General features: G+C 40.2%; 1 protein-coding gene and 1 non-coding gene across 2 annotated transcripts; both read right to left on the bottom strand.

Moving 5' to 3' along the window:
- Window positions 1–80: 80 nt before the first annotated feature.
- shrprbck1r (sharpin and rbck1 related) lies at window positions 81–14482 on the bottom strand. The gene is made up of 14 exons (XM_034132514.1): window positions 13880–14482; window positions 12993–13167; window positions 11123–11200; window positions 10745–10886; window positions 10109–10199; window positions 8869–9220; window positions 7582–7682; window positions 6967–7137; window positions 5194–5354; window positions 4507–4618; window positions 3321–3500; window positions 2714–2812; window positions 1700–1843; window positions 81–1351 (listed from the first exon to the last, which is right to left on the bottom strand). Exons 1-14 carry the CDS (start codon window positions 14168–14170, stop codon window positions 1271–1273), a joined length of 2178 nt encoding a protein of 725 aa, XP_033988405.1. The 5' UTR covers window positions 14171–14482; the 3' UTR covers window positions 81–1270.
- Window positions 14483–15586: 1104 nt separating this feature from the next.
- trnar-ccg lies at window positions 15587–15659 on the bottom strand. Its single transcript has one exon. It is a non-coding gene; the product is annotated as a tRNA-Arg (tRNA).
- Between the last annotated feature and the right edge of the window lie 1653 nt (window positions 15660–17312).

Genomic DNA, 17312 nt, shown 5'->3' on the forward strand with positions numbered 1-17312 from the left:
ATAGATAAAACAATCCTTTAACTACTTTGTTTAATTAAAGGTATTATTATTTGAGTGAATAAAGAGCAAAGACATGTGTGAGTTTACAAGTGCTTTTATTGATAATTAAGGCACAAGTGAACACCAGCGACACAGAGCTGAAGTTTGAACACAGGTAACAGTGGAGACTTCTCATGGCTTGTCAGTGAGGGGCAGTAGTGTAGTGGAGGTGAGGATTCAATCAGAATAACATGCATAGATGAAATAGAACATATCCAAAATACTACCATGGGTACAAAGCTTTTAAACGTTTAATAAAGCTGGCTAACATGCAGCCGATCTATTAAGCTTCCCGACACAATGAATAAATGTGCCTTCACAGAAATGTTTTCAAGTATTGCAATACATCGGACTATTAACTTTTATTTATTACTAATATCAGCATATAACACTCAGTACCTCAGCACCAAAACAGCCTGCTTCCACTCAAACATTAACAATCAAACACATTTCAAACTTCTTTGGTGACAAAGGACACATGCAGTCAGACACAAAAAATGTAACAATATATAACTCTATTAACTTTGTTTGAATACCTCTATGGAGAAAATTGCACGTCAAGGACACAAGACAGATTCAGTCAGAAAACGTCCTCAGAAACACTCTGCAACAGCTTTTGTGCACATGAATAAGGCCACAGTTTAGTTTCAGTTTAGTTTAGAGGGATAGTTTGGATGTTTCTATGTGGGTCTTATGAGGTACTCATCCACAGTCAGTGTATTACTGACAGTAGATGCAGTTTGGGTAACAGACAGGAGTACAGACAGGAAGCTAAGTAATGAACGGCTGAAAAACAAACATATTTTACACAAAAAAAAAATCAATATCAGTCTTTTTCTCTACTAAAGTGAATATGGAGAAGTACCAACATACAACGCCACTTCACAAATCCAAACCGTCCCTTTAACGTAATGCATCCTGGTTTGTAACTGCTTCCAAAACAGAAAAGGACACACCTGTATTGCTTCACTTGCAGTGCAAACATTGTAAAGTCAGAAGTGATCTTTTTTAAATATATATATATCAACGTATAACTTAAAAGGTTTCATTAAAAAATTAAGTTATTCTAGTGGCACTGAAAAGTGGTTAGAAATGGTGTCCAGTTATAATACGAGGGTCCTGCTTGAATACACTTTTCGTTTAAGCTTAATCCTCTTTTCTCTATTTTAGAGAATAGTTTATTTAAAGTTGTATATCTCAGTCAATTTTATAATCTGACCTCTCAGGTTTCTCAGTGGCAGTTCTGACATTTAGGATGACACTTCTGATTGTCGACGTTGCAGCGACATCCCCCGCTGGTGTCTCCAGGACCCTTTAAGAAACAGATCAGAATAAGAGGTGACTTACCTTTCAAATAAAAACCTTTTTTAACCACCAAGTTTTGGCAGATTTGTATTTGGATCATTGCTCCAGGGTGTAGGAGATCGGGTTTCTACATAAAGGGTAATTGAAAATATTTTCTCTCAGTGATTGTGCTGTTATGTTAAATGTCTGTTGTTTGTTTTACATGTATTTTGTGTTGATGTTACACATGGAGCTGCTGTGATGCAAGTCACATTTAAGACTTGATCTGAACAATAAAGTATTATCGTATCGTATTGTATCGTATCGTATATTATAACAAAAGAGAGATGCAATGAGGAAAGGAAGGGTTTCTTACCCCCGGCCCCCAGCGAGGCCCTCTGGTCACCCAGCAGATCTCAGAGTGACAGACGGTGCAGCGCAGCCAATCACATCCATCCCTCTTCTGCACGATGATGCCACACTGCGGACAGTGCATGGCCTCGCCTGACTGCACCAGGGTCTGTTTGAGACAGAGAAGTGTGAGTGACAGTTTCTGATATGCAGAGATGGCAAAAGTACACACATCCTTTACTCAAGTAGAAGTACAGATACTCGTGTTTAAAAATACTCTGGTGAAAGTAGAAGTACTGACTAAACTTCTTTACTCAAGTAAAAGTAAAGAAGTATGGGCTTTGAAATGTACTTAAGTAAAAAGTACCCATAACTAGCAGCTGTTTTAAAGAGTACCTGACCTCCCTTTATATTAATAGAACAATAATGTCATTGTTAGCTAATGAATGTTTCCATGCTGAACAACGGCAACATGACAACGTTTTCATTGGTCCCTCTTCTTTAGAGAAGACCAGGAAATGATGGATACACGGATCGTGTTCAAATCAATAGGCACGCAATGACTCTAAATAATAATGATCACGCCACCAAACACACATTCAAACTAAAGGAACCAGCCTGTTTGGGAAATGTGAGAAGTAGAAAGTACAGGTATTTGGGTTCAACATGTAAGAAGTAGAAAGTACAGGTATTTGTGTTCAACATGTAAGAAGTAGAAAGTACAGGTATTTGTGTTCAAAATGTAAGAAGTAGAAAGTACAGGTATTTGTGTTCAAAATGTAAGAAGTCAAAGTAAAAAGTCGTCAGAAAAATAAGTAGTGGAGTAAAGTACTGATACCAGAAAAATGTACTTAAGTACGGTAACTAAGTATTTGTACTCCACTACTTCCCACCTCTGCTGATACGCATGAAACGTGATTTTATCCCAGATTGGTTATTGCACCAGTGCATTCATTAAAACCAGTCAAATAGACAGCTTAGAGGAGGTTTCTCTTTCACTTCACAGTTCACACATAAACACAAGGGAATGGCAGCTTGCCTTCAGTAGGTGTGTCGTCCTCCTGGCTGCAGAGTCATTTATAGCGCGCGCTGCGAGGTCATCCTGGTATTGCTTACAGTTCATTCCCTCGTGGATAGACTGAGGAGAGACGGGACATAGAAACAAGGATCTAAATATAACCTCAGGGGAAGTTTAATGCATACAAATAGAAACATTTCTGTCTCTAAACAGCAGTACGCCTGAGGGGATCAGTCCAATTAGAAACATGTGAGTCTCAATAACTTCTTTCAAAGGGCTTGTTGTTATCAATTAGCTCTGACTCATTGGTTAGAGCACAGTACAATCTTTCTACTATTTCTATTATCACCAACACAGAATATATAATTGTCTACCACTAGGGGTCTCCTAATCAAAACATGACACCATCACAACTAACAAAATAAAACGCAATCTTACCTTGATTACATTTACGGATTGCTCTGGGTTTGAAAATGGTTGGAAATAATGTGAGTATCAAACTCAACAATATATATATGTAACAAAGTCTAGCTGTTTTTCTACTTTGAATGCAGTAATCTTAAACATTGCGCCAGTAAATGATCCAATGCTGTATCATTTGTGTGTATACACTGTTGATATGTCCTACCTTGCAGATGAGGCAGTTGTGTTTGGTGCAGACGGGGCAGTGGAAGACGTTGACCGTGTCCTCGTACACACACCAGCCTGCACAGTCGGGGGTGGCGCAGTGATAGCTGCCCTCACACCGAGACTCTGCCACCGACAGACCTCTCTGCAGCCAGCGCTCGTACTCCTCTGCCGGCACCAACTGAGGACGAGGAAGGGATGTAAGATATTGTAGGAGCCACATGTAAAGTATTTACTGTGTTTGTTTCGTCACATGTTTTGAGTCACTATAGGTGGTGGGCGTGTCTATTGGATTTGTGTGGTGACGTTTGTGGTTATATCCGGTTGCCTTACCTTGTCATAGATGGAGGGGGAGTGAGCTTGAGAAGGAACATTTTTGTTGACCGCATACCCAATAACATACTGGATATGGATTAGAAAGAATTGCATGTTTGCTTGTTTCGTTTGCAAATAAAAGGTCAAACGCATACCAGTGGAAAGACTGTATTCTTGCGCGTCAGACAATGTTTTTCTCCTGTTTATTCCCTTGCGGCACTTTGTTTGGATTACTACAGCCGTAACAGATATGAAGGACGACTTAATACTAATAATACTGCTAACAGGATTCTGTTGTTTCCATGCATTGTTCTTCCACACATCTTGTTCTGCGCACAAAGGCATTTCAACTGTTACATTCCTTCAGCTTTTCTGTTTAGATTATAGTTAATTTTTTGACATCTAGAAGCTGGGGAGGTTGAGAAACTGTTGCTTCATATAAGCTGAAGCCGCTGAAGTCTTTCCTCATGAGAAGAGGTCAAAGTCTGGGCAGAAAACAGAGCAGTAGCTCCAGCACAAAGTACTTTAAATATTCAAAACTTGACTGGGAGTCAACACAAAACAGGCGTAACTCCTATAGTTAATGGAAAACAAGATGGAAAATCTGTAGCCATATTTGCAGCATGCTCAAATATAGTGTATCAATCAAAACTGCAGCAGCATCAAGAGGTGTGCATTCTTCTTCTTCAACATTATTTCACATTTAGTGACTAATTGACACCTAGATTCTTGATGTTACTGCTACTTTTTCTGATGGACAAACTCAACACCGTTCTGTTCTCTTTACACAGAAGGAAGCATTCTCTACTTCAGGAACAAAGGCCAGTTGTAAATATGTGGGGGATAAAACAGTGTGTGTTGGTGTAACTCACGGCTCTGATCTCCCTCTCCTGCAGGGAGCAGGTACAGGAGTACGTGTCGTCTCTGTAGGGACACGCCACCTCCGGCTCCTCACTCAGCATGATGACTGAACGCAGGCACTCTCTGGAGACACACACCGAACAGACAGGAAACACATCAGGCGGAGGAAGCGCCACTCCCTTTCATTTCTAAACATCTTTACTCTTGACATCACACTGCCTTTCCACAGAGATGGCACAAGTACACACATCCTTTACTCAAGTAGAAGTACAGATACTCGTGTTTAAAAATACTCTGGTAAAAGTAGAAATACTGACTAAACTTCTTTACTCAAGTCAAAGTAAAGAGGGCTTTGAAATGTACTTCAGTAAAAAGTACCCATAACTAGCAGCTGTTTTAAAGAGTACCTGACCTCCCTTTATATTAATAGAACAATAATGTCATTGTTAGCTAATGAATGTTTCCATGCTGAACAACGGCAACATGACAACGTTTTCATTGGTCCCTCTTCTTTAGAGAAGACCAGGAAATGATGGATACACGGATCGTGTTCAAATCAATAGGCACGCAATGACTCTAAATAATAATGATCACGCCACCAAACACACATTCAAACTAAAGTATCGAGCCTGTTATTTGTACTCCACTACTTCCCACCTCTGCCTTTCCACCTGTTATAATACATGTTCTCTGAGTACCTGCAGAAGCAGTGCAGACACTCCCTCAGCAGGACCCCCTCCCCTCTCTTCAGGTCCACATAACAGATCCTGCAGTCCACGGGCTCGGGGTTCGGCAGCAGCTCCTGTCCGTCCAGCAGCACCAGCCGGGCGAAGTTCTCTCTGCGCTCCGCTTCCCGGGCCTGGGGTTATTGGGAGGGTTAGAATAATGCTCTGACTGTTTCCCGTCAGTATTTATCATATGCACAATAAACATGGCAATGCACTGAATGTATGTTGGGAAAATACTGAATGTCCTCTTCCAATATCAGAGTAACATGATAACAAAGGTATCCCAACTGTAGCTGTGAACATGACAGGATGTCTGATTACCTAGAAGAGCATCAGGACTGTTTTAGGCATATGATAGCTATGTGATTAACATGATGATTCAGCCTCTATGGAGATAGACATATGACAAGCAGGATCATTTCTGACGTGGAGCTAATCTGAAGTAAACATTGAATACTGCTTTCTATTCCTCCATCTTGTGACTGTGTAACTCCCTCTCTTGGATATCAGCATGTGAAGGACACTGTTCAGGAACTAGTTGATGCTCTGTATGTGATGACTACTTCCATTCTGGAGAGGATGAGGAATACATGGATCCTGATTATTGAAGCTCAAGCCGGTGACGAGTGAGATTGTTCTAACAATGTGTAAGAAGTATAGTAAGACGCAAAAATTGTGTATAAACATTTTATTTCAATGTGATTCACAATATACAGTGCAAAAATAGCAATCAGGCTGATACATTCAATTTAGTGGCAAACTCTTATTAAAGTTCATTAAAAAAACACCTGATGCTGATCATGATTATCCAGCTTAATACAAGTACAAGTCTTTCATAAGCTTTATCACCCCTTTATATCTCCAGCAGTCTGTACCAATAACCAAATATATGAGGGCTTCACTCATTGTTTCACAAGAGAGCCAGACTGAGTGATTTATGTCTTTCTGATACAAATAAATCCATCTTTAAAACTCTAAAATTGCAATATTTGATTTTTTGTATGTAGGATAACATATACCACCACCTATTTTACCGGTATTAGGTTGATAGGGATATACAAAAGTCTTGTAAATCTCAAATGACCCACATTCAACTTCAGAGTGGCAATAAAGAGCCATGTGCTTTCTAATAGTATATTTCTGCTGAGACGATGGTTCAGGCTGTCAATGAGACATATCTAAACGTGTGTGTGTGTGTGTGTGTGTGTGTGTGTGTGTTCAGTAGTCCTGGTCCAGGTTAAACAGGAGTGAGTTGTTTTGAGCCTCAGCACTCCTCAGCACCTCTCTTCTCCCTTTCTCCTTTAAAAAAACAGAGACAGAAGAGAAGAGAGTAAAACTGAGGGGCCGGCAAATTTGAACTTGAATCAATTTCAGACTTTCCCCCTGCTTAGCATTTGGTCCAACGTGGAGCCCTGTGTTGCTTTAACGGCTGTACCTATGTTATTCCTTCATTCTAAAATTGCAACTAAGATAATTCACTATAATAGTGTAAGAGTACTAAAATGGTAAATTGTAAAAGTGTACGTTTCATCTGACACTGAACAAATACCGGGTTCAAACTGAATGCCACCATATGGTTCATCAAACCCAGGTTTTACTCTCAGTTCATACTGTATGGGCTGAAGAAGCTGTTGTTTATACATAGAGTGTACTGTGTGTGTCCGACTGAGTGTTCAGGTGTTCAGGTGTTCAGGTGTTCAGGTGTTCAGGTGTTCAGGTGTTCAGATGTTAGTGAGTTTCTACCTGCTGGTACTGTCTGACCGCCTCCTTCTCCTGCTGGATGCGTCTGAGCTCCAGGTCGTCGGGCCGGTACCCCCCCGGCACCACGTATCTCTCAGGGCGGTTGGTGCTGCAGATCTCACAGCCCGGACGCGTGGGTTTGTTGATGTAGGTGCAGGACGGACACGCCCAACCCTGAGGGGTGGGATCAATCAATCAACAACTTTAGTAATCCCACAGGGGGCAATTGGTTATGAGCAGCTTTTGTCATGTACACAGGCAGGAAGATACAGGAAGAAAAGCACACAGATACACCCAGGAGCCTGGATGTGGATCATTCCAATTTACACGATAAATAGTTCATAGCATCACAATAAAGAAGTAAATAAATAATCAAGTTAAAAAACCTATCAAGAATTTGGCAACAGATGAAATTCATGTGCAGGAATATGACCTGGAGATGAATTTCATCTGTTGCCATCAGGACGTAGATATGCTCTACCTGCTCTTAAGATAAAGAACATGTGAGAAACATAGCTACCTACTTTAAATATGACATATTTGATCAAACATTGAGCATTTCTAAACGTGTGTAAATAATAAAGTGATGTTCTTATTAAAGCGTGACTGCTCTCTTACCTGTGTGGAGGCTGCGTTGGGGGTCAGAGCTCTGTTGAGTTGAGGCATCTCCATGTTGGCTAGATCTCTGATCTCACGGATGTTCCCTCTCTCAGACCCACCTGAGACAGAACAAAGCATCTAATAAGCAACCAGGAATGTTTCATTTGTGTGCATGGTTATACTTTAGTGTGGTTGGGTCACGGTAGGGCTTGAGCCAGCAGAGCAATGATCTCTTTACATTCAGTTTTAGTAGAATTGCACTTTCTTTTTATACAACAAGATTAGGCAGTGTTATAAGGTCATGCTAGAGAAGCATATGGGTCGTAACATTACATTTAAATACCCTGTAGTTTTCAATGTAAAGTTCTTTATTCAACTGTGTTTCAGTGCCGAGATAATGACTTCTGGTATTGTTGCAGCATCAGATTTTTCTTACAGTGACCCACTCTACCATGCTGCACTGCGTTATATATCAAATGCACCCTATAGGACTCATCATTGCAAACTGTATAGCCTAACTGGATGGTCCTCACTTACTATGCGTAGGATGCAGCACTGGTTTTTATTAATGTATAAAGCCATTTTAGGTAAGCTTCCACTCTACATATGTGTCAGATTTTCCCCAGTTTGTGACTCTTACAACCTCAGATCCAGTGCCTGGATACGGGTCCAGGTTCCTGCTCTGCGGACTGAGGCTGGAAAAAGGAGTCTTTTTTATTATGCTCCTTGGTCTTGGAATGAACTTCAATCACGCCTAAAACTGACGGCACTTGTCTCAATAGTATGTTTTAAATTGAAGTTGTCTGAAGTCCTTACCACCAGCTGCTCTTGCAGTAATAAGTAGCACCTTTCTTACTGTCCTAATGTGCACAATGTAGTGACTGCTTTTTCGTCTTTTGTTTTCTTAGTTATGTTCTCTGTATTTTATATGTTTGTGTTATGTGTTATGTGAAACGTTGCTGCCTTCTTGGCCAGCTCAGCATTGAAAATGAGATTTTATCTCAATGCTTTTATCTGGTTAAATAAAAAATAAACAGTGTATTATGAAGCGCTTCAGGTCCCTTTTTCTACCTACTGCTAAAACAGTTAATGCACTGAACTAAGAGCTGTAATGTCATGTGTGCCCTTGACATTTAGAAGTAATATACAGGAAATGCAGATACAGGAAAACATTCCTGCCCACTGCAATAACTCTATATAACAAATCAGCTCTGGCTGGCAAAATTAGGATCAATAAAGTACTATCTTATCTCTTATCTTATTAAAAAATCTAATCTGATAACCATCACAAACGCCCTCCCTCACCCGTGCTGCTGCTGCTGCTGCTGTGGAGCCTCGCAGGCAGGGTGGTGTACGGCCTCCGGTCCAGAGAGGAGGGGTCGTTAGCAGAGGTAGCGTTCAGCGGGGGGGTGGGGGGAGGCATAGAGGGAGGAGTGAGGAGAGGCAGAGAGAGAGGGGTGAGGAGCAGAGCACTCTCTTGGTCCTGCTGCAGGGCCTGGAGGGAGAGGCGAGCGTGTCGGGCGGACAGGAGGAACAGGAAGGCCGAGTCGTCGTTCTGACGGACCCCGTACGAGGCCAGGGAGCGCTGGTCGCTGCACAGACACTGACCGATCACCCAGCGCTGCACCCGAGGGTGGAAGCCGTACTCCAGGAACATCTGTGGTGGAAGAACAGTGGGGAAGACATTTTAGCCTTTTTTGAAATTAATTTGTGATTCTGTGAAAGCTCAATATGTCATTTTATGCCGTGGTTTCTCATTTAAAACAACGACAAAAGACAGAGTTTGTGTTGTGAAAATACTGAATGTCCTCTTCCAATATGAGAGTAACATGATAACAAAGGTATCCCAACTGTAGCTGTGAACATGACAGGATGTATGATTACCTAGAAGAGCATCAGGACTGTTTGAGGCATATGATAGCTATGTGATTAACATGATGATTCAGCCTCTATGGAGATAGACATATGACAAGCATGCTCATTTCTGACGTGGAGCTAATCTGAAGTAAACATTGAATACTGCTTTCTATTCCTCCATCTTGTGACTGTGTAACTCCCTCTCTTGGATATCAGCATGTGAAGGACACTGTTCAGGAACTAGTTGATGCTCTGTATGTGATGACTACTTCCATTTTTTTTATTGCAGTTGGCATCCCCTAGTTATGATTTGTTCAGGAAGTTTTTACCCGAGCAGAATTATCCACGGATAACTTCCTCTCCAAAACCAACAGTCTTGTGATTTAACAAGTACAAACAGGGAATGAAGCTGTTTTATGTCAAGCTGTTCGGCTGCAGCTGATTCCTCTGATAGCTTAAGATCCCATCATCCAATGACTAACATCCTTCCTCAGGTGTGTGATGACCAAGATCGAAACGGTGAAAAATGTGTCTTAAACTGGATAAAAAGTCTAATTGTGACAGCTTCTGACAGACCACGCTGTCACATGCTCAAAGGGAATAAGACGCCATTACTAAATAAATCAAATCAACTGGTCATGATCACTTCAGGACACAAATAAAGAACAGAAGCATCTCTCAGACTAACCTGCTGTTTCAGTGCAGCCGTCGTCATGTGTGGGAAAACCTTCACAGTGACACAACACGACGAAGAAGAATCCTCAACAGCAACGACCAAGCTGTCGGACAAAATGAGACGCACACCATTAGACAAAGATAATTTATTGATCCCAATTTGGGCAATGTTTTTCGTCACAGCAGCCAAGGCAGTGCACATCATTTGAAAATGAAAAAGAGTAGAAACTAAACAAAACTGAGATATACACATCTCAGAATATTATTAACATTAAGTGTGCAACATCATATCTTTAAATGTGACATTATTGAGCTATGGAAGGTTAAAGTGAAAAGACTGAACTGCTGTGAGGACATGTTGAATATGGTTCATCTATTTGGAGAATTGTAAGCTGTACTCTGCTGTTTGTGGATGTGCTTTTATTGTATTTTGTAAAATGTAATTATATTCTTGGTATGTACTTTAAACTGATTTCTACTAACCGCACACTTTTTATTTATTTATTTGTGCATTATTTTGTAATCTGCCATATGTCTAATGTTGGGGAATGTTCGGTTGTGTTTGTGTCATGTGATAAATGTAAAAAAGCCATAAATACATGTTTTAAAAAATAAAACAAATAACATTATTATCCATTAATCTGCCTACTTGATTTCATTGTCCTCAGCGTCTCGGGGGGTCGGCTGGATCTTCAGCGCGGCGTGTTGTCGGGCGAGCGTCGCAGCGCAGAGCGACGCAGACTGCATGTCGCCTGCCTCTATGGCTCGAGTCAGCTCTAGGCAGGTGTCCTCTACAGATGGATACACACACACACACACGCACACACACACACATGCACAACGAAGCACACACAACCCCACACAGGTGAACACAGTGTGCAGAGGATGTTCCCATACCTCCAAACAGCCACTAGAGGGCTGATTCAATGAATGAATGAATAAAAGGAGCGAGGGAATCAGGGAATTAGTTACATCACATCTAAAAGAAATCAATCAGATAATACTTTATATTAATCTGAGTACACACCTGTTCGTTGCAAGGCTGTTGTTTTTTCAAGTTGGAGCGCATCGGGGGGGCGCGGTGGACTGTAGTGTTGAGGGGCGACTGCCAATGAGAAGAAGAGATTTAGATAAACAAATGGATAAAAGACACATAAAAAAAACGCACTAATCAACTGATTCAGATTCTACAGAAACATCTCTTCTACTGTCAATTTGTAAGACAAAGATTACATCGTTTTTGGACATTTAAATATGAAAATGGCACTTATTAACCAGTCTCTTCATCTACACAGAAAAGGTTTTAACATATTTGATTAGAACAGTCAGCAACATAGTCAATAACACGGTAAATATTTATTTCTGATCTTATTTATCAAGGTTATTTAAATGCTAAGTTAATTGAAATGTATGGGCATGAGTTTGTGATGCAGCCACCGATAATTAATTTAATATTTATCCATGGCACAGTTTTATCATCCATGAACATACATTAACTTTCTTACACCTTTCTTTTTTTTACTTTTCCATGAATGTAATTGAGTAAACAAGGGGCATGTTTGTGAGTCAGCACAGAGCAACTTATTGATATTCCCCCTGAAACCACAATATGGAGCTTGTTTACAGTGGTTGAGATGGACTGTAGAGAAAAGCTCTTTTGTTCAAATGAATAATTATATAACCAGCTGGATTCATCACGCTTAATTAGCATGAAGTAGTTCGCTAAAGGGCAACATCATTACTCCAAATCACAGACAACAGGGCTTTCCCTTAAATGTTCCTGCAGTTCTGCTCACGAATATCTACATTTCCACACCCTCCATTCTGCTGTGGTTGTTACAGCGGTGGGAAGCAGTGGAGTACAAATACTTCGTTACTGTACTTAAGTACATTTTTCTGGTATCAGTACTTTACTCCACTACTTATTTTTCTGACGACTTTTGACTTTGACTTCTTACATTTTGAACACAAATACCTGTACTTTCTACTTCTTACATGTTGAACTCTAATACCTGTACTTTCTACTTCTTACATGTTGAACACAAATACCTGTACTTTCTATTTCTTACATGTTGAACACTAATACCTGTACTTTCTACTTCTTACATGTTGAACACAAATACCTGTACTTTCTACTTCTTACATTTCTAACACAAATACCTGTACTTTCTACTTCTTACATTTTGAACACAAATACCTGTACTTTCTACTTCTTACATTTTGAACCCAAATACCTGTACTTTCTACTTCTTACATGTTGAACACAAACACCTGTACTTTCTACTTCTTACATGTTGAACCCAAATACCTGTACTTTCTACTTCTTACATGTTGAACACAAATACCTGTACTTTCTACTTCTTACATTTTGAACACAAATACCTGTACTTTCTACTTCTTACATGTTGAACACAAATACCTGTACTTTCTACTTCTCACATTTTCCAAACAGGCTGGTTCCTTTAGTTTGAATGTGTGTTTGGTGGCGTGATCATTATTATTTAGAGTCATTGCGTGCCTATTGATTTGAACACGATCCGTGTATCCATCATTTCCTGGTCTTCTCTAAAGAAGAGGGACCAATGAAAACGTTGTCATGTTGCCGTTGTTCAGCATGGAAACATTCATTAGCTAACAATGACATTATTGTTCTATTAATATAAAGGGAGGTCAGGAATTCTTTAAAACAGCTGCTAGTTATGGGTACTTTTTACTTAAGTACATTTCAAAGCCTCTTTACTTTTACTTGAGTAAAGAAGTTTAGTCAGTACTTCTACTTTTACCAGAGTATTTTTAAACACGAGTATCTGTACTTCTACTTGAGTTAAGGATGTGTGTACTTTTGCCAGCTCTGGGTTGTGATCTAAGGAGCAGAATTTGGCAGGAAGGACACTGACCTCTGTGCGTCTCCCTCAGTGATGACAGCACGACCGTGGCCCACTCCTGCGCCTCCACCTCGCAGCGGAAGTTGAAGCTGATGCGGTCGTGAGGAGGCGCCGCCAGACTCAGCTCGTGGCACTTTGGTGACTTCACCTCGTAGTTCACGCTCCTCAGATCAAACTCTGTGATGGTCTGGGAAATGAAGAAAGGAAAGCAAGAATGAGACGAGATGAGGTAGGAACCATTTGGGAAGGTTAATGAATCCCCAAGGTTCAAAGTGTGGCAATTATGTTGAGGTTATGCATGTTACTCTGAATATATGTAACTGAAAAAGGATTTTATGCCATGCTGAGGCTCTTTCTAATAGAGGGAAACATAAAACCATTGTTGTTTAAGTCATGTGTATGTTGCAAATCCTATAAATACATGTGCTGAATCAAATCCGACACAATATTTAGGTTTTGTAGACAAGCCAAATCATGTTGGAAACTACAGCCTTAGACAGTTGCCATCAACATTTGGTTTTATTTCACAATATTTACACACACCACATTTTTGGGATGTTTTACCTAAAGTACTAAAGCCTAAATGTAGAAATACTCTTAGGTAAATCCTGAATTCAATGTTTTATCCAACTACAAAAGTGTCAACATCTATTTAGTTAAGAGTAACACACATAAAAGTACTTATTATGCAGAATGTCCAATTTCCAAATTTGGGATCAATAAAGTATATAATCTAATCTAAATAACAGTAGTATAAAAAACACAATATTGACCTCTGAGAGATGTAGTGGAGTAGAAGTAAAAGGTAAAATTACATTTAAATACTGAAGTAAAGTACAAGGACATCAAAAGTGTACCTTACTTGAGTGTATAGTGTTACATTCTGTCCCTGAACTCACCACGCTGCGGCCGACCCCCCCGCTCTCCTGCTGGAGCGACAGCCGGAATTCCCCGGACTTCCCCGGGTCCATACTGAGCTGCAGGCGGAGAGACACGTCTCCTGCCCCGGGGAGACACAGGGGCCGGATCCCGGAGTGACACACCGACACCCGGACCGACGCGAGGACGGTGTGGCAACCGGGCTGAGGGTGCTGGGCCCCGGCATGGAGACCCTGGAGGGCGGGGGTCTGGCCCTGGGTCTGTTGGTCCTGCGTAAAACCTGGTGCCCAACCGCCTGAAGTCAGAGACATCCTGGCTGTTGACACACAGGGTCCGGGTGGTTCAGCCTGTCGATGGTTGCCCTTTTAACGACATTTTTGTCAACATTTCATATCCACACTCACAACAGGAAGCAAAGTGTCCGTGACGTCTCTCTGTCAGCTGTTCCTTCCGAAGCTCAAAGGTTTCTCTTCCTTCCTTTCGGCTTTATTTAGTGTTTCGTTTCGCTTTAACAGTATTTCTCGGGGTATTCTACACCTGTAAACATGGAGGTTATCAACAATAGTTTCACTCACACCACTGGTGTTGTTTGTGCGTAAAGGCTTTCACTTCCCACTGCGCATGCGTCGTGGGCTGACGTCAACTCTTGTAATATTCATGAGAGGCGTGACCCTGATCACAGGTGGAAGAAGTACAAGGAGTAATACCTACTTCTACAACATTGTAGAAATACTCTGTGACAAGAAAAACGCAAGTTAGTGCAAAATAATTAGCATCAAAATATAATTACAATACTTACTATTCATTATGCAGAATGGCCATTTCCCCCAAGATCATGCATCACTTAATTATAGTAAGTGATGTATAAGTGTGTATATCATTTTATTTTTGCAGCAACTAAAGGTGGAGCTAATGACTTTTTATACTTCCAAGGTGTTTTAATCCATAATATTACATCATAGCTTATTAGTTGATTAATATTTTGCATTTAATAATATTTACCTGCAACAAACTAGTAGGCTGAATAACACTAACACAGATATATAGAGTAAAAAGGTACAATATTGGCTTCCACATTGTAGTGATAAAGTGGTTTAAATGTGCATTAATTTGCATTAAAACGTTCATTTTAGGTAGGTATGTTGTTGTGCACATATTTTACCACAAGAGGGCAGCAAAGCCAAAGTCTTCTCACTTCTCTACCTGAAGATTTAGCTGAAATTTGATATTTATATTATGTTTTTAATGACGTGTGTTGTATACATGAGTATTCCTATACTCTACTCTAATGTGTCCTACATATTCAATACATTTAAAAATAATAATACTTTATTATTAAGTGATTAAAACACAGTTATACTTAATTTAGATAACTATAATTTACTAGTACGTTGATCCAGGTCGGAGCAGGGTCTTCTCACCTGCACTATAATGCACAGTACTAGTTAAAGTAGAGGACCTGTGTGCAGTGAGAGAACCTCTTTCACTCTGTTTCATTATCTTTGAAAAAGTGACAAAAATTCATGGTGTATAAGGGTCATCATTCTGTCGTTAACATGGCCTTATTCACAAGCAGCTAATTTTGACCTGTGGCAGGTTGTTGTTAATTAATGATGGCTGCATTATATTCAGGTGTGATTGGAAAGTCATTGAGTCATTTTTTATTAAGTTAGGTTTTTAAATGTGTGTTTTTATTTTCGTAACAGTTATTTTAAAGATGCTCGCCACGACCCAGGTGGGACTCGAACCCACAATCCACAGCTTCGGAGGCTGGCGCCCTGTCCATTAGGCCACTGGGCCTCAAAATCAATCACTTTCTTGGTGGATTTTGCTCCATCATTCAATTATTTATACACACAGGAGATTTAATGAATACTTATCAACCCTTAAAAAGACAAGACAAACCTGTATTTGTACCTGTAGGGAAATGCAGGTGTCAAAGCAGCTACAATAATACGATTAAAAACACAATTACAGGTACTAAAAACTAGTACACATGCAATCTAAATGCTTTTTATTTTTGTTGGGAGGCGTGTGGCGCAGTGGATAGAGCCTTGGTGTTGGGATCAGGGGGTCACAGGTTCAAACCACACTGCAGTCAGCATGTCGTTGTGTCCCTGGGCAAGACACTTCACCCCAAATTGCTCCTGTGGGGATTGTCAGTATTGAGTATGTAAGTCGCTTTGGATTAAAAAGTGTAATGTTCTGAATGAAATTCTTTGCCAACAGGAAACACCCTAAAAGAGACGTCCCTGCTGACTGACTTCCCAAGCCTTTTTTTAAGAAAGAGGGTCACCCAAACATGGTCAGTGAACGTCTCATCCTACACACTCTGTGGGTTTTTACGAGGTAGATAACAAAATATACTGTAGCACGTACGGGGATGATTTAGACCTCACAGCTCGGCCGGAATAAGATGTTAATCATTCTGCCAGCAGGGCTTTTCTCAATCAATGCCTCATTCATCACAGCCCTGTCCTGCAAGATAAGGAAGCATCTTTGGAGGTTTTCTTTTTACAAATGAAACACCTTCACTCAGTTGCTTTTTATAGATATATCAGGCTTTTGTTCACAAAGTGTAATGAAGCAGGAGAGTGTCACTGCCCCCCTGCTGTGAGGCGATGATGATCCTCTGAGAGCACGAAGCCTTTCAAACTGTTCTGATGAGAGCGTGACAACATGGTGATACGTCAGAGGCGGCGTTATTACAAAAAGGGCAAATCTTGAAATGTGGACAACGTTGAGGTTTATTTTAAAATCAAATACAATGATTCAGGGACATTAGAGCAGGAGGTTTAAGCAGCCATATGCACAGGTTAGGATACAACACATATTGCAATTGAGTTTGTTTTTACGGAAGAGGATCAGCGCCACATGTGAAAATTGTAAAAGGTATTTCTTTGAATTCGAATTCTGAGACATGTGGCTTTACCTTAACACATATCTGAGGTGGCGTTATAATATTAAAGACCAACATATGGGAAAGCATGTGTGTTTTTCTTTATCAAATATGGTGATTTGGTGAATTTATAACAGAGATTATTCAAGAACCATATGCATAAACACAGGTTTAGGATGAATATAACCATATTCTTATTCATATTGTTTTTAGGGAAGACCATTGGGTCCACATGGAGAGAAATACATTTGTTCTGTAAAGTCAGAGTTCAACTAAACTCAAAAACATTTCTGAGGTATCATTACACAAAAGAGAATCTTGAAGGCAACATGTTGGACGATGTGGACCAAAGTGTATTCTTAATAAATCAAATATGGTGATTTATTGAGTTTAAAGCAATGATTATTCAAGGCCATATGTAAAATAAAATGATTTCATTTTAAGGAGGAGATTTATGGCGACTGTACATGTATTTGACTCTGTACCGTCAGACAAAGAGCTCAAAGTATTGTTTTTACATGTGGCCTTCATTAACTCTATGTGTCTCTTCCTCT

The sequence above is a fragment of the Trematomus bernacchii genome, unplaced genomic scaffold (genome assembly GCF_902827165.1).
Source record: "Trematomus bernacchii unplaced genomic scaffold, fTreBer1.1, whole genome shotgun sequence".
Lineage (NCBI taxonomy): Eukaryota > Metazoa > Chordata > Actinopteri > Perciformes > Nototheniidae > Trematomus > Trematomus bernacchii.

Coding starts and splice junctions, on each gene's coding strand:
- shrprbck1r (XM_034132514.1), bottom strand. CDS start 14,170: ATGTCTCTGACTTCAGGCGGTTGGGCACCAGGTTTTACGCAGGACCAA. Junction 11,201..12,992: donor ACTGAGGGAGACGCACAGAG/GTCAGTGTCCTT, acceptor TCTCATTGGCAG/TCGCCCCTCAACACTACAGT. Junction 1,844..2,713: donor GGACGACACACCTACTGAAG/GCAAGCTGCCAT, acceptor TGTCTCAAACAG/ACCCTGGTGCAGTCAGGCGA.